The sequence below is a fragment of the Oncorhynchus kisutch genome, linkage group LG27, assembly GCF_002021735.2.
Source record: "Oncorhynchus kisutch isolate 150728-3 linkage group LG27, Okis_V2, whole genome shotgun sequence".
Taxonomy (NCBI): Eukaryota; Metazoa; Chordata; class Actinopteri; order Salmoniformes; family Salmonidae; genus Oncorhynchus; species Oncorhynchus kisutch.
Genome location: NC_034200.2, coordinates 31265475 through 31286718, shown reverse-complemented (window position 1 = coordinate 31286718; position 21244 = coordinate 31265475). Strand labels below are relative to the sequence as shown.

General features: G+C 44.5%; 1 protein-coding gene across 2 annotated transcripts in view; it reads left to right on the top strand.

Moving 5' to 3' along the window:
• The window catches only part of LOC109872089 (cAMP-specific 3',5'-cyclic phosphodiesterase 4D-like), a 97356-nt gene extending 76440 nt beyond the window's left edge, over positions 1-20916 (top strand). For both annotated transcript variants that reach the window (XM_031806802.1, XM_031806801.1), the window contains 10 exons: positions 2432-2478; positions 2725-2837; positions 8661-8754; positions 9557-9741; positions 9905-10003; positions 10120-10284; positions 11799-11898; positions 12079-12356; positions 12604-12786; positions 13103-20916. In XM_031806802.1, the coding sequence (XP_031662662.1) occupies positions 2432-2478; positions 2725-2837; positions 8661-8754; positions 9557-9741; positions 9905-10003; positions 10120-10284; positions 11799-11898; positions 12079-12356; positions 12604-12786; positions 13103-13639 (1801 nt within the window). In that variant the 3' untranslated portion in view covers positions 13640-20916. The remainder of the gene's footprint in view (positions 1-2431; positions 2479-2724; positions 2838-8660; positions 8755-9556; positions 9742-9904; positions 10004-10119; positions 10285-11798; positions 11899-12078; positions 12357-12603; positions 12787-13102) is intronic.
• The last annotated feature ends 328 nt before the right edge of the window (positions 20917-21244 follow it).

The window sequence follows — 21244 nt, the reverse complement described above, 5'->3', positions numbered from 1 at the left end:
GTCTCCTGAGGGGGAAAATGTTTTGTCTTGCACTCTTCACGACTGTCTTGGTGTGTTTGGACCATGATAGTTCGTTGGTGATGTGGACACCAAGGAACTTGAAACTCTCGACACACTCCACTACAGCCCCGTTGATGTTAATGGGGGCATGCTCGGTCCTCCTATTCCTGTAGTCCACGATCAGCTCCTTTGTCTTGCTCACATTGAGTGAGAGGTTGTTGTCCTGACACCACACTGCCAGTTCTCTGACCTCCTCCCTATAGGCTGTCTCATCGTTGTCGGTGATCAGGCCACTATTGTAGTCGTGTTTGGCCAGGCATTCGTGGGTGAACAGGGACTATAGGAGGGGACTAAGTACACACCCCTGAGGGGCCCCAGTGTTGAGGATCAGCGTGGCAGATGTATTGTTCCCTACCCTTACCACCTGGGGGGCGGCCCGTCAGGAAGTCCAGGATCCAGTTGCAGTGGGAGGTGTTTAGTCCCAGGGTCCTTAGCTTAGTGATGAGCTTCGTGGGCACTATGGTGTTGAACGCTGAGCTGTAGTCAATGAACAGCATATTCACAGGTTTTCCTTTTGTCCAAGTGGGAAAGGGCAGTGTTGAGTGCGATTGAGATTGCATCATCTGTGGATTTTTTGGGGCGGTTGGAGTGGGTCTAGGGTATCGGGGAGGATGCTGTTGATGTGAGCCATGACCAGCCTTTCAAAGAACTTCATGGCTACTGATGTGAGTGCTACGGGCGGTAATAATTTAGGCTAGTTACCTTCGCTTCCTTGGGCACAGGGACTATGGTGGTCTGCTTGAAACATGTAGGTATTACAGTCAGGGAGAGGTTGAAAATGTCAGTGAAGACACTTGCAAGTTGCTCCGCGAATGCTTTGAGTACATGTCCTGGTAATCAGTCTAGCCCCGCGGCTTTGTGAATGTTGACCTGTTTAAAAGGTCTTGCTCACATCGGCTACCGAGAACGTTATCACACAGTCATCCAGAACAGCTGGTGCTCTCATGCATGCTTCAGTGTTGCTTGCCTCGAAGCGAGCATAAAAGGCATTTAGCTCATCTGGTCGGTTCACGTCACTGGGCAGCTCTTTGTAGTCCATAATAGTTTTCAAGCTCTGCCACATCCGACGAGCGTCACTGTGGGGACGAAGTCGTTGATGCACTTATTGATGAAGCCGATGACTGAGGTTGTATACTCCTCATTGCCATTGGATGAATCCCGGAACATATTCCAGTCTGTGCTAGCAAAACAGTCCTGTAGCTTAGCATCCGCGTCATCTGACCACTGTATTAAGCGAGTCACTGGTACTTCCTGCTTTAGTTTTTGCTTGTAAGCAGGAATCAGGATGATATAATTATGGTCAGATTTTCCAAATGGATGGCAGGGGAGAGCTTTGTATGCATCTCTGTGTGTGGAGTAATGGTGATCTACAGTCTTTTCCCTCTGGTTGCATGTGACATGCTGGTAAAAATTTGGTAAAACTGATTTAAGTTTGCCTGCATCAAAGTCTCCGGCCACTAGGAACGGCGCTTCTGGGTGAGCATTTTCTTGTTTGATCAGGCCTTATAGAGTTGGTTGAGTGCGGTCTTAGTACCAGCATCGGTCTGTGGTGCTAAATAGACAGCTACAAATAATATAGATGAGAACTCTCTTGGTAGATAGTGTGGTCTACAGCTTACCATAAGGTACTCTACCTCAGGCGAGCGATACCTCGAAACTGCTTCAACAATAAACATTGTGCACCAGCTGTTATTGACAAAAAGACACACACCCCCACCCTTCGTCTTACCAGATGTAGCATCTCTGTTCTACCGGTGCATGGAAAATTCCCCCAGCTCTATATTATCCATGTCGTCATTCCGCCACAACTCTGTGAAACATAAGATATTACAGTTCTTAATGTTCCGTTGGTAGGATAATCGTAATCGTAGGTCATTCATTTTATTTTCCAACGATTGCATGTTAGCAAGTAGAACGGAAGGCAGTCGGAGTTTACTCGCTCGCCTACGGATTCTCCGAAGGCAACCCGATCTGCGTCCTCTTTTCCTCCGTCTTTTCTTCATGGAAATGACGGGGATTTGAGCCTGTTCCCAGAAGAGCAGTATATCCTTCTCATCGGACTCGTTAAAGGAAAAAGCTTCTTCCAGTTTGTGGTAAGTAATTGCTGTTCTGATGTCCAGAAGTTATTATTCGGTCATTAGAGACAATAGCAGCAACAGTATGTACAAAATAAGTTAAAAAAAGAAGTTACAAACATCGCAAAAAACCAACAGTTGGTCAGGAACATGTAAAACGTCATCCATCCTCTTTGGCGCCTCTCAAACCCAAACCCACGTGCCCCCTGTTGATTATAATGATGAAGTGAACAATACATAGACACAGTACATAGATATCAACTTTACTCAAAACTGGGATGTCTGTGTGTCCACAGGAGAATTGGCAGTAATCCACCGTCCATGTTAAATACAAGCTTAGCAGGTGAGTCTTTGAAAAGGTTTTGATTGGTTGAGTTCTACACTACACATTCAACCATTTAGCAATTCGGGTAAGATTAGTATTAGATTCAATCTGATATTAAAGCAAACTGATGATTTAACCATTGATATAAACAGCAAAGGGGACTTTGAGATTGAATAATTGATTCTTGCATGAAGGTTGAACGTTAAAAGAACGTTAAATCGCGTGCTCGTCTCATTGTGTGTTGTCCTTGTGTCGGTGTGACAGAGGAGCCGTTTCAGCAGCTGGCCGTGGAGACTCTGGACGAGCTGGACTGGTGTCTGGAGCAGCTGGATACTCTGAAGACACGCCACTCCGTCAGCGAGATGGCCTCCAATAAGGTACACACATACACACACTCATAACCCAGGGAGCTTACTCACTTGTACCCTCGACTTTAAATGGTAAGGCTGAAGCTACTAATGTCTTACATCAGTATTTGGTTCAGGTTTGAGTTCATTCACTATGATGGACTTAAACAACGTACAATACAAAAGTCAGCGCCATCATGGCTTTATGAAGAGTTGTCATGAATGACTGATCTAGAACCCTGTATGGATCATGACTTGGCCAAATTAATCTACAGGGAATTTTTATCACATTTTCTGTAGCTGCACAATATCTATTACGACTCTCTTTCAGACTTTGATTGAATCTAATTTTCTTATCGTTTAGCCAAAACAATTGACCTTTCCCCTCTCCATTAAAACAAAGGGGATATTATTATTTCACTCTTACGTCAAAGTAAGCAATACATTAAAAAAAATAGGTGTACATTTTGGCCAATGCACTTTGGTGGCCTCCCAAATTAAAAAGAGCCCACTAAGCCAGCGACTGTGTCACTCTGCAAATGCATTTTGTACTGATCCTGATTGGACAAATGTGAAAGGCCACTAATACAATAAATTCCATCAGAGATTAGGAAATGTGAATGAAATCGCCAATGCCTTCTGACATTTAGAGTTCGTTCCATGAATCAAATCAAATCAAACCAAATGTTATTTGTCACATGCGCCGAATACAGGTGTAGACCTTACAGTGAAATTCTTACTTACAAGCCCTTAACGAACAATGCAGTTTTAAGAAAAAAAGTGTTATGTAAAAAATGTATAAGTAAAAATTTTTAATAACAAATCATTTAAGAGCAGCAGTAAGATAACAGTTGTGAGTCTATGTACAGGGAGTACAGGTACAGAGTCAACGTGAGGGGGCACAGGTTTGTCAAGGTAATTGAGGTAATATGTACAAGTAGGTAGAGTTAAAGTGACTATGCATAGATAATAAACAGATAGTAGCAGCAGTGTAAAAGGGGAGGGGACAATGCAAATAGTCTGGGTAGCCATTTGATTAGCTGTTCAGGAGTCATATGGCTTGGGGGTAGAAGCTGTTAAGAAGCCTTTTGGACCTAGACTTGGTGCTCAAGTACCACTTGCCATGCGGTAGCAGAGAGAACAGTCTATGATTAGGGTGGCTGGAGACTTTGACAGTTTTTAGGGCCTTCCTCTGACACCGCCTGGTATAGAGGTCCTGGATAGCAGGAAGCTTGGTCCCAGGGATGTGCTGTTCCTTACGCACTACCCTCTGTAGTGCCTTGCAGTCGGAGGCCGAGCAGTTGCCATACCAGGGAGTGATGCAACCAATCAGGATGCTCTCGATGGTGCAGCTGTATAACTTTTTGAGGATCTGAGGACCCATGCCAAATCTATAGGCTTTTTTGTGCGCTTTTCACGACTGTCTTGGTGTGTTTGGAACTCAACCTGCTCCACTACAGCCCCGTCGATGAGAATGGGTGCGTGCTCGGTCTTCCTTTTCCTGTAGAATCATCTCCTTTGTCTTGATCACGTTGAGGGAGATGTTGTTATCTTGGCACCACGCGGCCAGGTATAGGACCTCCTCCCTATAGGCTGTCTCATCGTTGTCTGTGATCAGGCCTACCTGAATGAATGGGATAGTGGGTATGCATCGGTAGACACACACACCCAACTCTCAGTATTGGGGCGGCAGGGTATCCTAGTGGTTAGAGCATTGGACTAGTAACCGAAAGGTTGTAAGTTCAAATCCCCGAGCTGACAAGGTACAAATCTGTCATTCTGCCCCTGAACAGGCGATTAACACACTGTTCCTAGGCTGTCATTGAAAATAAGAATTTGTTCTTAACTGACTTGCCTAGTTAAATAAATATAAAATAATGTGCAGAAAAAATGTGAAGAACAGAGTTGGAGCTGTGGATAAAACACCATCCCCCCTCCATCCATCCTCATCCCTCTCCTTCTTTCTCCAGACTGGAGTTAATAGCTTGTGTAATTCCATGATTAGCCTCCCCACGCAAGAGCTATGTGCGCTGGGTAAACACACACACATACCCACCACACACAGGCTCTCCCTGGATACATACACCACACACAGGCTCTCCCTGGATACCCACCACACACAGGCTCTCCCTGGATACATACACCACACACAGGCTCTCCCTGGATACCCACCACACACAGGCTCTCACTGGATACCCACCACACACAGGCTCTCCCTGGATACCCACCACACACAGGCTCTCCCTGGATACCCACCACACACAGGCTCTCTCTGGATACCCACCACACACAGGCTCTCCCTGGATACCCACCACACACAGGCTCTCCCTGGATACCCACCACACACAGGCTCTCCCTGGATACCCACCACACACAGGCTCTCTGTATATACATACACCACACACAGGCTCTCCCTGGATACCCACCACACACAGGCTCTCTGTATATACATACACCACACACAGGCTCTCCCTGGATACCCACCACACACAGGCTCTCTGTATATACATACACCACACACAGGCTCTCTGTATATACATACACCATATACATACATGCAAGGCACACATGTGGTGATGCGTTTTATGTGCTGCACCCCCACATTGCTGCCAATAGTCAATGAAAAGGGAGTCAGTAAGGAGGAATCATCCATGCTGGCACTTGATTTTTCCCAGCAAACTTTTATGTTTGGCTTTCTAAACATTTCACCCTTTGTCGTTGCTCTTTGTCTGGTTTATTTGACCAAGTTTGCATATTTACCATCTTCACTACATTGTATCGTATGGGAAAATATAATGTGCAATGGATTTTTCTGAAATTCTCTCCTGCTATAATGTATTTTCTATTCTGCTTTCTGCAAACGTTTGTGTTATTTACATTCATAATAGGATAATGATATGTTGCCTATCATGCCGAATCATCCTATCGTCCCCTTTTCTCTCTTTCCTCATAGCTTAGATCTACAGATACTTGTTTCATTGTCATTCAAAGCAACACATTCATGTGTTCACATAAATTGTATTTTTATGTGGCTAAACCAACTAAGCTCGTAATTTAACAATTCTATTCGTATTTACAGATGACATACAAGTTTGATATTAAGGCACAAGTTCACATGTTCGAGAAGGCATTTCTGCCAAAAAAACGAATTTTTATTTAAAACATTTTTTTTTAACGTTCAATTGGCTCTCCTGTGAAGTCGTGACTTATGACATACACCTAGTATCCTGAATCGGGTCACATACAGTATATGGATGAAATACCTCAGCCATTCAAGGCATCAGATTTCCTCATCATCTTTAACTTGGTGCACATGGTGAAGCCTCAAACACAACCAGCCCCTTGCTTACTCCCCCCCACCGTGGGCCAATCAGCTCCATTTCCCTGTCCCTGCCTCTGATGCAGCAGGCTGCTGATTTGTTCCTTCCTTTAGGTATACAGTATGGGGGGGGGGGGTAATTGGGAGTAGCGTGTGCTGCTCTCCTCTGTTTACACGCAGAGCAGCAGGCAGAATAGTGCTGCTGAGGGGGAGAGGAGAGTAAGCGGCAGGAGTCGCTTCTCTGCCATGCTCCCCACACCCTGCATCCTCAGCCTGGCTTCCACACTTCTTCCACCAAGGCAATCCTCTTACTTGTCCATTCCCGCTAGAGTGTGTGGATAAAACCTTTCCAGTGCACTGTGTGTGTAGACTACCTGCTTGCAGTGGAATTAAGGAGCTCAGACAAGCAGGACAGGAGCACAGTACGGACTGTAAGCCCAGTACAGCAGCTACAGGAAGGACCCTGCTTTTTTCCCGCCCCATGCGTTATTTAGTGCTGAAATGCCCGAAGTCAATGACTTGTTCTCTGTCGAGGATGTACCTTCAGGTAAGACGGGCTGGGATGGGATGGGATGGGATACACGTGTTACTTGGTGAATGAATGTGTAGTACAGGTGTCCATCCTTCTTTGCAGAGTTCTTTGCAATTAGTTGGAAAGTGATGCTGTTTTTGCAGCATGTGTGTGTGTGTGTCAGGAGTGCTTGTGCATGTGTGTATGAGTGAGTCCATAAAGTGTATGTGCAGATATGTGTGCGCAAGAAGTATGTGTGAACATATGTACAGTACAGCACACAGTGTGTGTATGTACTGTCTTTTTCTGTGTGCACATGCTCGGTTGGCATCTTCAGAGCAGACTTTTGGTGTTTCAGAGGGGGGGGGGGATGTATTATCTTTGTGTATGATGATTATACAGTATAATCACTGGTGTAGCACACCCTCCTGCAGCTTTGGGGAGCCAGGCTCAGCCAATCAGAATGACTTTTTCCCCACAAAAGGGCTTTATTACAGACAGAAATACTCCTTGGTTTCATCAGCTGTCTGGTCTCAAATGATCCCGCAGGTGAAGAAGGCAGATGTGGAGGTCCTGGGCTGGCGTGGTTACATGTGGTAGTGAGGCCAATTGGGGCGTACTGCCAAATTCTCTAAAACAACATTGGAGGCGGCTTATGGTAGAGAAATGAACATTCAATTCTCTGGCAACAGCTCTGGTGGTCATTCCTGCAGTCAGCAGCCCTCAAAATTTGGCATTGTGTTGTGTGATAAAACTACACATTTTAAAGTGGCCTTTTAATGCCCCCAACACAAGGTGCACCTGAGTAATGATCATGCTGTTTAATCAGCTTCTTGACATGCCACATCTGTCAGTTGGATGGATTATCTTGGCAAAGGAGAAATGCTCACTAACAGGGATGTAAACACATTTGTGCTCAAAATATTAGAGAAATATGCTTTTTGTGCGTATGGAACAGTTCTGGGATCTTTTATTTGAGCTCATGAAACATGAGGCCAACACTTTACATGTTATGTTTATATTTTTGTTCAGTATATTTATTATTATAATACTTTACTGTGCTGGAGTCCCCCTGGAGGTTGGGCCCCCCAGATAGCATATGATCACGTCATAAGTCATGAAAGAAATGTTTAGCATTACATGAAATTAGCTCAGAATTTTGGTTAAAATATGTTACATTTAACTAGGTTTTACAGCCATAAAGCAACTGAGGAAAAACTAAAATGCTACTATATTTACCACTTAAATTATATTTCTGTAAACTCAATAAGACATCAACTCTGTCAGATTATTGTCTGACATCAACTCCATCAGAGTACTGAAAGATTTGATAAAATTGTTGTTTTTATTGGGAATTTTCCAATGAATAGATTTCCATATTTTACAAATGTTTGTATTGAACTTTTATTTTTAGAGACCAAAATATATGTCTGTTTTGAGTATCTGTTGTCAACTCCGTCAGTGGCTTGTCAACACCGTCACTGATGGAGTCTATATTATTTTGTCAATATCTGAATAAATATTTGAATCAGTGTTCTGTAGCACATGCTTAAACAATTAAAGTATTTGCTGTGTTAGACTTAAGGGATAATGTTTGAGATATAAATGTTTTATGTTCTAAATCTAGAAAGACATGCCAAAATGTTAATGAAATTAGCACAGGAGCTTTTAATAGGGCATTAAAACAAAACTTTTGTTAATATTAAGAAAAATATTTGTCCCGTCTTTAAAGAATTCCTGAGCTCTAAAACGTTTGACATTTTAGTAATTTAGTGGACGCTCTCATCCAGAGCAAATTATACTTAGTTGCATTCATCTTAAGAAAGCTAGGTGGGACAACCCCATATTCATCACAGTCATAGTAAGTACATTTTTCTTCAATGAAGAAGTTACCAGACACACACATGCAAACTACCAAATATCTCAGTGTAGATGTGCCTGTCATGTGTATGTCCGCAGTCTACAGTAGAGACTATATTGTGACAGTCTGAGTGATGCAGTGTGTTGTTGTTTGTCTCCCCAGTTCAAGAGGATGCTGAACAGAGAGCTCACTCAGCTATCAGAGGCCAGCAGATCAGGGAACCAGGTGTCAGAGTTCATCTCCAGCACCTTCCTAGGTATGCCTTTCACTGTCTGACTGCCTTAGTAGAGACATCTACCGTATGTACTGTAATGTCAATCAATAGTTACTAATGTATACTTATTGTATAGTTACTGTTACGTTCCCCAGCACGAAAACCAAAAATTGTCACTCAAACAGAAAGGGCAGTCACTGACAACAACCAAAACGAAACAGGCAGGGTTTTAGGAGGGGTTCTGAAAGACACTGATGGGGGAGTCCACTGAAAGTTGACTAGCAACAAAAACAAGGACCTACAAGACACCCACTAAATTTACCCAATAAGAGGCAAACAAAATTTTTAAAAACAAACCAAACTTAAAGACAGGAAGCAAACCAAAAAGTGGAGCAAAATGAAAACAGGGCAGATAAGATAAAGGATTGTTTGTCTGGAAATCAAATAAGGCGAGCCAACTAAAGGTGTTAACTCTCCACATCTCTCAAGACCATCAGAGCACTGGGTCAGCCACTCTTAAATAGCACCTGGGCCAGCACAGGTGAAACACCTTCCCCCTAACGAGATGACCAACCAGCACAGGTGTAGTACATACTGACTAATGAGGTGACACCAATCGGTGCGCCCCACGTGCTAACGTCCAACCACGAAATATACATGGAAAAGCCCAAGCCTGTAACATTACATGTGATTACGCCAAGACAATACGAATCCAGGCAACTACATGATATCTGTGCAACTTCAACTCAGTGTAAAGTGTAACCAGCCCTGGTTTCAATAGATAACCCTTCTGAACTCTATTGTTATTACTGTGGAATAACTGTGGAATAACTGTGCACCACAGAAAAGCAACATGATATGGAGATCATGTCTCCACACATCAAGGAGAAGAAGGAGAAAACGGACAAGAAGAAGCGTCCCATGTCCCAGATCGTGGGGGTAAAGAAGCCCAGAATCATCCCCAGTGTGGCCCCCTCCAACATCCCCCGCTTCGGGGTTGCAGCCACTCAGGAGGGCTTTCTCGCCAAGGTAGTCTACATAACCCTTCTTTTCTGACAATTAGAAAGTACCTCACTTTTAGGGTTCTGTTCTGCCACAAGTTCTGTCACTCTTAGGATTTAATAGTCCCCAGCACATTTTGGAGTTAAATGATCTGCAGTTTTTTTCTAACAAATGTTTTTCCATCTGGCAGCAGTTGGAAGATATAAACCGATGGGGTGTGGATATTTTCAAAATATCTGAATATTCTGGGAGTCGTCCGCTGACGGTGGCGATTTATTCAATTTTCCAGGTATGTCCTCATGTTTCCAAATGAGTCCTCTTCTAAAGAGGGCCCTCTTACATGGCTAAACAATTTACAAAGTCACTGATAAAAAATGCTGAAAATCATATATGTATTCCATATAGGAGCGAGAGCTGCTGAAGTCATTCAAGATCCCCGCAGACACCTTCATCACCTTCATGATGACCCTGGAGGACCACTACCACCATGATGTGGCCTACCACAACAACATCCATGCTGCAGACGTGGTCCAGTCCACCCACGTCCTCCTCTCTACCCCTGCCTTGGAGGTATGACAACCTTTTAGCTAAAAATACTGAATATATATATATATTATATATATAATTTATTTAAAAAAAAAATATATGCAATATAATGTTCAAAACTGTACACCTTCTGCAGGGCTATACACTACATCGTATAACTTCAAAGTTATGGACATTAGAAAAAGGGTGTTTTGAAAATTGGGGCAGACATGTGTCCCACCTGTCCCATATTGTTGTTGCGGCTATGCACAAGTCCCATACACATTCTCACACACATACTGTACAGCAGTGGTGATCGTTCTGAGTGAAGATCACTTTGAGTCAAAAAGCAAGACGAGATCTACCACTTTTTTTTAACAGGACTTAAATAAACGGAAGCCAATGCAACATTAACCTATTTAAAACAGCACTGTATCAATGAGGTTTGTGCAGTAGGCGATAGGCCCAATACATTATTACCACATATCGTCTTTGCTTGAATTGCCCTGCCAATGCTTTGTTGTTCAGAACATAAAAAAATATATACAAATTTGAGGTAGGCTATATGATCACACCGGTAATAGATCAGTTGCACACCGGTAATAACTGATCAGTAGATGTTGTTGTATTACTTGTACAGTATGCTCACTCAGCTTTCCCTCACATTTACAAATGTACTGGGCTGATTGTGCCTGCATCTGATGGTCAGTGTCAGCAGAGGGAGAGAGCAGGAGGAGACAGGGGTCCACCTCTCAACATCCCTCCGCTCTCCCTTTCCTCTGTTGACACTGACTAAAGGGACACCGTCTTCCACCTGATGAACAAACTCGAGTTGCACCGCATTATTTCTGCCTCATGCACAAATTCATGTGGTTACTCCTATGAACAGAGAAAGTTCAATATTTTTCGATATTAAAAAAGACCCAGTCTGCTAATAATAATGCAAGCCTATCAATACACTTTCCTACTCATTCATTACAGCTGCAGTGTTGGTTGTCGCGTGAGTGGAGGTTTGAAGAATACGCATTTTAATAGCCTCTAAAAGTGTTGAATAAAAAGTGTTGACAGTGCTGAGTAAGAACTTAAACTCACTCATAAAAACAGCATCTCTTTGCTGTATTCAATGACATTCTCTCTCTGGTCATGATTTGAAATGTTTTGAAATCTCACAGTATCAACTTTGCTGCTGCTTTCTTTTCCGCCTGCTATGTTACTGTAGACCCGGGAATCTGAGCAATCCGACTGGCCAGCAGTAAGCCTATAGTGCACTTGATTTGCTCTCCAGGCCCACCGGGAAGGCAGAGTTTGTACCTTCAGACACATTAAATGGTTAAAAATGGGAACATTTCGCCTACCTGACATGCAGGGCAGCTGAATCGCGTGCACCTACGGCCAATAAAAAAAAGGAATGCAAGGCTTTATCGTTGTTTTTTTTACAGAAATGTTTTCCGATCGACTAGAAATGCCATGGAAATTGCCCAGTCGATCGACCGGTTGGTGACCCCTGCTGTACAGTATTTACCTGCATTAACATCCCTGTGTTCCTCCAATCTCTACAGGCGGTGTTTACTGACTTGGAGATCCTAGCTGCTCTGTTTGCCAGTGCTATACATGATGTGGACCACCCGGGGGTGTCTAACCAGTTCCTCATCAACACCAGTGAGTTCACATATCCCCCTGGGCACTAGGCAAAGAGTTGTTTCAAATCTTGGAATCCTTTGTGGTTGTGTGTCCACATTAAATTGTCTCATGGGCCGCATATGTCCCACACGCCGCCAGTTTGAGACCCCTGCTGTAGAATGTGTGTTTGCACTGTTCCTCTCCTGTGTGTCCGTCCAGACTCCGAGCTGGCTCTGATGTACAACGACGTGTCGGTCCTGGAAAACCACCACCTGGCCGTGGGCTTTAAGCTGCTGCAGGAGGACAACTGTGACATCTTCCAGAACCTCAGCAAGAAACAGAGGCAGTCCCTACGTAAGATGGTCATAGACATGGTGTTAGCCACAGACATGTCCAAACACATGAACCTGCTGGCTGACTTGAAGACTATGGTGGAGACCAAGAAGGTGACCAGTCTAGGAGTACTTCTACTAGACAACTATGGAGATCGTATCCAGGTAAGACTCACAGAATAATCAAATTAACTATCTTAGAAGGGATTCATATTCAGCATAACCAATGTGAATGTATCTAATATGTAGCATATTTAGTATTGAGTATTGGGTATTGAACCGAAAACACTTGTTTTGACTGACAGCACCCTGCTCCAGCCAAATGAACCATTGGGATCGTATTATTGTCATATGATTGTATGGTCATTTATTTTCCTTGATACTCAATAAGAAGTGTTTTTGGTTTCTCCAGGTCCTCCAGAACATGGTTCACTGTGCTGACCTCAGTAACCCCACCAAGCCCCTGGAGGTCTACCGCCAGTGGACTGACCGCATCATGGTGGAGTTCTTCACCCAGGGGGACAGGGAGAGGGACAAGGGCATGGAGATCAGCCCCATGTGTGACAAACACAACGCCTCCATCGAGAAGAACCAGGTACAGTTATTATACACACAGGCATTGAGATACATACAGTACAGTATGCACACACTATGTTCACATGCAGAAGAGAGACACACACACAATTACAATTATAATAGTTAGGTATATTCTTACATTTGTCCTATTTCACACATATACAAGTGCGCAATATACACGTGTGAATTAGAAATGTGTTTTTTTGCATATCCCACTCCCCCTGAGACAGGCCACACCGACAGATTCTTCACCTGCTCTACACACACACAGTCTGGGCTAAAAAGTCTGCCTCTTTTACTAATATGCCAGTGACTATAATCATTTTCCTCTACAGGTGGGCTTCATAGACTACATCGTCCACCCTCTGTGGGAGACGTGGGCAGACCTGGTCCACCCTGATGCCCAGGACATCCTAGACACGCTGGAGGACAATCGCGAGTGGTACCAGAGCATGATCCCACACAGCCCCTCGCCCACACCCGAGGCCCAGGACAAGATGGGCCTGCCTGGGGGAGCCATGGGAGCCGGAGGGGGTGGAGGTGGATCCTCCACAGGAGATAAGTTCCAGTTTGAGCTGACCCTAGAGGAGGAGGAGTGCGAGTCCGACACAGAGAGCCCTCCGGCAGAGGAGGAGGGGTACAGTAGCACTGGGATGGAGCCTTCTAGGACTGACCCGGACAGCAGACTCCATTCCATGTCTGCCACTGCTCACCCACACACGCAAGTACTCTCCAAAATGGCTACCTCTGTCCTCAATCTTGGTGGCAGGACTTTGTCCACAGACTCTGACCCAGAAAGGGAGGCCACCGAAGACAGAGAACATGACCAAGAAGGTAACGCCGGTGTGAGGCGCTTCAGGCTAGGTACATAACATCAGTGCAATGTCCTTTTGGTTTTCTTCTTTTTTTTTTTTTTTACATTTCTGAGCCTCCCCTCTGACCCCTTCAACCCCCATCTCTGGCTTCCTTGGATTGAATGACAGGACAAAGCTGGGGTAAAGAACATAGAGGGGGTGCGTTCAGGAAGTCTGCACTTACACAGCAGTCACCTCGTACTGGAGAAAGGAGAGCCCCACTGTTCCTTCTTTGGTTGCAGAGAACAGGAAACCGTGTTTTTGAGCTGGTCTTTTGTGTTTTACCGATACGTCTCTGAGTTGGACGCGTCGCCGTATTCAGCTTATGTTTCTCAGAGACACTGAGAAAACCAACCTTCCTGTTTTGCAAGTCAAGCCAAGGTCTACGACAAAAGAGCAAGGATTTTGTGGAACACGTCTTCCTTTTGACTACTTATGGCCGCTTGAAACAATTGACGAAGCGACAAACTTAGTAACAACAAACACCACAAAGGCTTTTGAGACATTATGCCAAACAGATTAATAAACATGGACTTGGCCAATGGCAACATTTGCCTGCCTTTTCAACTGTTGGTCATTTTGTCTTTAATTTAAGTCCTTTTAAACTAGTGCAGAAAGTGGTTTAAACCGGTAAACTGCAGACTTACCAAATATGTACTACAAAGGACAAAGTACAGAGCAGAACGTCAGAATTGAGGAAGAGATTGTTTCAATGTAGCACAACACTTTTTGGGTACGTTGATGTAACAGCTACTCGGTGCATCACTAGGGGTCTCTCATCAGCCACACTCTTAACAACTGGTTTAGGGTCAGTTCTTCCTCCCACAGTCCTAACCACAGTCCTGTTATGTGTAAACCAACAAAACCAACCCTGAGCCAGCCGTTATAGGGACTTGGCACCTCCCAGTGTTGAATATCGGAATGAAAGTCTGAACGTGTACTGCAATTCAAGGCATTCAAAATGCCCATACCTACAGTAAATTGACTATAGGTATGTTAAGTGGATTGGTTTTAGCTGTGTTGCTGTTGTAGGCAGGGGTATCCAAAACAAGCACTTCAGTTAAGATTCACCACTTGTCTGTATGATTTGATTTGATTTATTTTTTTATATTTGAAGTCCCTCATAGTGTATACATACTGCTTTATACTGTAATTGTGTGTATCCTTAACCTTTTTATGGCATCAGTTTGCCTCCACTTTTAGCACTTTACAATTTTACTCACAGCCAATCCTCATCCTGCTTGGAAGGGCTTGAGCCAATCCATAAACACATTGGAGGCAGGTGACTGAGAATTTTTGTTTGCCACTGGCAACATGGTAGCCAGCACTTACATACCCTAGCACATTAGGATAACTAGTTGCATTGAGGGAACCTGGACAGAGTTAAGTTAACTGTTTGACAGTACAGTAGGGCTGTGGGACATTTTTTACATTTACATTTTAGTCATTTAACAGATGCTCTTATCCAGAGCAAATTACGACTTGAGCGCATACATTTTCATACTGGTCCCCGTGGGAATTGAACCCACAACCCTGGCATTTGCAATTGCCATGCTCTACCAAATGAGTCAAACTGTTCAATGTCCTTTCAAGTCTATTATTGTTGTTACAGTAAAGGTCTCAAGTTTCCTACTTACTTCAGGTACCATCATCTGGTCACACTATCAACCAGTTGAACTAGTAAAAAAAAAATACATTGGTAGAGTTTACATATGTTATCACAGTTTGTGAAGCACATGGTGTAATATTTGCCAAACTATTTCAGAAATGTATGAAAGATGTGCCGCTCAAGGCAATTGTAACTGTAAAAAAAAAAAAAGAAGACCATTGGCCATAGGCCAGTTTTCTGTGCTGAAATTTTCACACCCTTTTCCTTTTGTCATTGGTCAATATTCTGCTCTTCACAGGGACATGACCAATGACAGTACAAGTGCCAAGCAAGCATGACAACTCGTACTGTAATTTCCATTTTGCCCCAGGCTAATTTCCATCAATGACTAATGTTGATCATGTCGCCCTCCCTGTGTACCCTTTCTGCCCCATAGGTTTTCTGTTTTAGAAGAATAATTCACTGATAACTGCACCTTTCATAATGTTTGAATGGTTGGACATTTAGATGAATTGAATTTGTAAAGAAACCAAAGCACTTTGTATAGTAATTTTTACAAGTCTGTGCTTAAAGTACAGTCGAGTGTGATGTAACTCTGTTGACTAATCCACATTAGTATTCCGTATTCTGGTATTATGTGGCTTGATTATTACAATTGATGCATAGTACAGGCTGGACCACTGAAGCTAAATTGGGGGACTTGTGCTATGGAATTAGAACTTCTTTGTATCTATAATATGTTTTGATAAAGATGCATGAAAGATGCAAGATTCATAAGGAAATTATTCAAGTATCTAAAATAAGCTCATCTGTGAACAGAAACCTTTGAACCTGCACGTGGAGTAAATTGATGTTGTGTTTTTACGAAAGATCCAGAAATGTGTCTTTCTGGAGCCTTATATTTGCGTACGTTTTCTTTCCTCATAGATTGTATACTCGATATGGTGGGGAGACACCAGTGCCATGCACACAGTAGTTAGGGAGCACAAACAGTTCAGAACTCAAGCAAGCCTTTCTGTCTTTCTCAGCTGTCATGAAAAATGTCTTCACCAGCCATTGTTATGACAGTATTTTCACGAGGATTCAGTTATGCTCTGTCTACCATTGATTGTTTTGTATATTTTCCTCACAATGCTTTGTGTACAGTTTATTTATTATTTCTATATCTGTCCGAAAATGAAGAACTATAGACTTTGTCGGAGGCTAAGTATTTATTTGTAGCTAACTTCCGAGCTTTGGGAGAGAAAAAAATCGGATAGATTTCAACTACAGTGCTCAACCATGGAGGCCGGTGGGAGGACCTACAGAAGGACGGGCTCATTGTAATGGCTGGAATGGAATTAATGGAACGGAGTAAAACATGTGGTTTCCATATGTTTGATGTGTTTAATACCGTTCCATTTATTCCATTCCAGCCATTACAATGAGACGTCCTCCCATAGATCTTGCCACCAGCCTCCTCTGACACTCAACCAAATGTTTTAGTTTCCTTATGTCTGCCATGACAAAGTCATTCGGTATAACATACTATGTAGGGTCAACGACCAATCCTATTCACCTGAAGCAAATTGAAATCACTCCCAACGGGCCAATGGATGCCGAGCATGCCCTCGGATGCCCCGCCTTCCTGACAATAATACTGGGGCTCGCATACATTTCCTACATTTTTGCATTTGTTAACTACTTTCTGCTCTGCTTGTGTAGCTAATACTTCCTTGTTTAGGTAGGATTTGTGTTTGCTTAACACCCACTACTTTCTGCTCTGCTTGTGTAGCTAGTGCTCTGTTGCTTGAGTAAGATGGCCAGTGGTAGGAGGAAGTTCAAAAAGGCTAACCAGCCGAGTTTGAACCTCCGACCATGACCTAGGGCATGTGGTTTCACAATAAAATATTAAGAAAAGAGTGCTATCCTGCTTGCTTGGGGTGGAAACACACTTGGCTCAGGCCAGTTTGCGTGACCAATGTCTCCGGCTGGGGTTCAACCTCTATTGGGTGTAGGGCTCTCTTGGTGAGGAAGTTTGAGGCTGCTGGCGAAGGTTCTTCCAGTGAAAATGAGAGTTTGGGAATGGGGTTGTTTGAGGCTGGCGTAGAGTTGATAGGGGTGTAATCCCAGCCAAGTGAGGCTCATTCTGGTTTTTCTGGCAGTGTTCAGAGTCTGGATTCCAGGGATGATATACTATCCCTGATTGGTGATTCCAAATAAACAGTGCTGATCCTCAGCGGATCAGCTGGACAAAGTTATGTCTGTCCCACTGTACTATCCTGGCTGTGGGGGAAAGTATGGGGGGCGATGGTGGTGGCTCAGTGCCACCTCTGGTTGATGTTGTCCTGGATTCCTGAGAGGGACAGGCGGATGTATTTGGATGAGACAGTTTAGTCAAAAAGGTTGTTTTGCTCGGCTATGGAGTCCTTACGGGCCAGTTTCGGGAGAAACAAAAGCAGGACATAGCTCTATGGGTCCTTTTCCAACTAAAATCGTTTGCGGTTCTGCAGTTCCGAGGCGTGAAGGAAAGGGTGTAGGCCTAAGGCGGGTTGCCGCCTTGGTGCTTCTGGGCAGCGGCGGACGTCTTGGCACAGACGGCGTGCTGTTTTGAAGGAACGCAGGGTGCAAGCAGATTCTTCTGTGACGCTGGGGAAGAAGCAGACCTCTCAACCCTAGCTGGAGGCCGGGAGAGGAGGCGTGCTCTCTGGGCCCTCCTTCCCAAGCATTTACTGTGGCAGCAGTGCTCCCAAGTGGCTGGGTCAATAAGGGGCAAGTTACTGGTTGCCGAAGTCCCCGAACCCGGTGTGGGCATAATAAACACAGTTCCTTCCTCACATTCAGACACGCGGTTGTCAAAAGTGGTGGAAATGAAAAACAAGTATACATTTTTTATTTTTTATAAATTAACCTAAATTATCCTAGGAGATAATATGGAGCTCCCACACTGCCACACTTGTTTCCCATATGGTGTTCATAATGAATCTCAAGAGCAGATGTTGACTCCGGCTCAGCGCATTCAGTTTCTGGACCTTGCTCTAGACTCGGTGCTGAATCACGCGTTTTTGTCCCAACAGAGGAGGGTCACATTCCGGCTGGGGCCCTCGGTGCCATTTCGCTTGTGCCTGTGGTTATTGGGTCTAATGGCCTCTATGATGGCTGTGGTGCCTCTGGGACGTCTGTTGATGCGTATATTTCAGCGCTAGGTGACTGCTAGTGTCTGGACGCATCTCGCCACTGCCATTGGTTGCTTAGGGTTTCCCCGTCATTGCTATCAATGAGGCATTTCCTTACGATGTTTTAGGGCCAGCATGAGTTGGTAAGGTCTGACAACAGGACGATGGTGGCGTACATCAACAGGCAGGGGGGACGAGGTCTCTCTTTCTCTTAAACCTGGCACGTTATCTCCTCATACGGAGCAGTGCGAATTTCCTGTCGCTCAGGGCAAAGTATCTTCTTGGATCTCTCCACGTGGGTGCAGATCTACTTTCCAGGGAGGATCCTATCTCTAAGCAGTGGAGACTGCACCCCTCAGTGGTTGCCCAGATATGGGACCGGTTTGGCAGGGCCGACGTAAAGCTTTACACATTGCGAGAAAATGTGCATTGTCAACTTCTTCTCAATGAGAGATCTACGCACTTTGTTGTGAGCGGATGCTTGGCATATCAGTGACCTCGGACCCTGCTCTATGCGTTCCTCCAGTGGACCTGATTCAGGCCACTGTGGAGAGGAAGGAAGGTCTGTTGTTGATTCTGGTGGCTCCCCGTTGGCCCAGACAACCCTGATTCCCGGAGATCCTCTGCCTGTTAGGCGGGTTTCTGATGTTCTTGCAAGAGCTTTTTGAGCAGGGCCTTTCTTTTTCCATATTTAAGTTTATGTAGGGACCCGTGGAGGAGTTCCGTGTCATCAGGATCGATTGTCTATTGACACCCAAGGCCGTAGATATGGCTCTGCAGATTTGGCCCCTGAAAGGTTGAATTTGATGACAAGGGGTTTATCCTCAAACGTGATTATGACTATACAGTTGGGCGTGTGCACCCTCTACGAGAGGGTTGTATATAAGTGGCACGCGTTTGAGGTTTGGTGTCAGGTTAAAGGAGTTTCTGATGTTCTTGCAAGAGCTTTTTGAGCAGAGCCTTTCTTTTTCCATATTCAAGTGTATATGCCAGCCATCTCGGCTGGCGTGTCATGTAGGGATTGACGGCTCTACCCAGGGGTCCTATCTGGTGGCACTGGTGGTGTGGTTCCACATTGAGTGAGCCTCCTTTGGAACATTTGGTGTCTGTAGACAAGACTGCCCTGCTAATGGCCTTGGCGTCAGCCAAGCATGTTGGGGATATCCACATGCTATTAGTACACCCCTGCGACTCCAAAGTGTCACAGCAGGTGCCCTGTTGTTTTGGACTTGCAGTTCCTTGTGTGATTTCTGGCATTCCACACTCCTTGGGTCTCTGTGTGAGACTTTTTTGAACCGCGAGGGCATAGCTGTGGGGAGTAGTGGTGCTAAGGTTGCTGCAGCACCCCCTGAAAAATCAGAATAGTAAGATGTATTTTGTTTATCTTCACAAAAGTAGTGCACTGGGCCTTTACTAGTCCTGTATTAGCTGACTGATAGAGCAATCTGTAGGGTCGGCCCAAAAAATATAATTATGCAGCCCCCTCCCCCATCGGTGACAGAATAGCAGCACCCCCAAACATGTTTCCCGCAGCTATGCGCAAGTGTCTATGGACTTGGGCCAATGTTAGGCAGCGTTTTGTCTGGGTTACCACAGTTTCCCTGTGGGTTTGAGCCCTGGGCTGCCGTGGCAATGTGCAGGCTGCCTTGGTTCATTGTGCGTGTGCGCTTTACCAAGTCACGACAGGTGTTCTGTTGTTTTGGACTTGCGGTTGCTTGTACAAGTTCTGACATGTCAGGCTCGCAAGTTAATTAAGTATTGTTCTTGGAACTGTGGGGTCTATGGACTTGTGCTGCAGTGGCAGCGTGTCAGTGTGCATTGCCAAGTTGCAGCAGGTTCTAGGTCCCTATATGGGGTTCTGACAGTTCAGAATTCTTGGGTAAGTATCAGAGAAAAAGGTGACTTCTGTAAACCCATTTTGCAGCCGGTGGAAGCTGTGTGAGTGCTTGGGCTGTCGTGTGGTACCCTCTGAGCCGGCTTGGAGCATGATTGTAAGTACCCATAGTGTGTTATACCGAGTGACCGACTGAAAGGGAATGTACAGTTATGAATATAACTACTGTTCCCTGAAGGAGTGAACAAGGTATAACCTATTTTGAACCCACGCCATCAGGAGGTTTGGGCTCGCTGAAGAGCAGTACTGAATTTAGGAAGTGTATGCGAGCCCTCATATTATAGCCAGGGAGGTGGGGCTTCTGAGGGCGGGCTCTGCATTAATTGGCCCGTTGGGTTTGATTTCAGTTTGCTTCAGGTGAATAGGATTGGTTGACCCCCTATAATATGTTATAGCTTGTTCCCTCCTTCAGGGAACAGTAGTTCTATTCATAACTGTATGTTTTCTAGATAGCATCAGTAGAGTAGGAGATTCCTCCTTGTTTCAGGCACATTGTTCCTATGTTTTTCTCCGGACCAGAACTATTCAGTCTGCAGTCTCGACAATCTAAACACAACTGTTTACTATGGGTTTCAACGCTCTTACTGTACCTGTACGCCTGTCCACCTTGCCAATAAAGAAGTCTACATGCTTTTGACATCATGGATGCTTATTGGGAATAACGTTGACCATGGAATGCTACAATGATGTGCATGTTTTTTTCAACACAAATCAGATGACATTGTTATCTGAACGTATTTCAATAAGACGGTGCGGCAGCGTGACCTAGTGGTTAGAGCGTCAAACTAGTAACCAAAAGGTTGCAAGATCGAATCCCCGAGCTGACAAGGTACAAGTCTGTCATTCTGCCCCTGAACAAGGCAGTTAACCCACTGTTCCTAGGCCATCATTGAAAATAAGAATTTGTTCTTAACTGACTTGCCTAGTTAAATAAAGGTTAAAAAAATAAGACAATCATTCTAAAT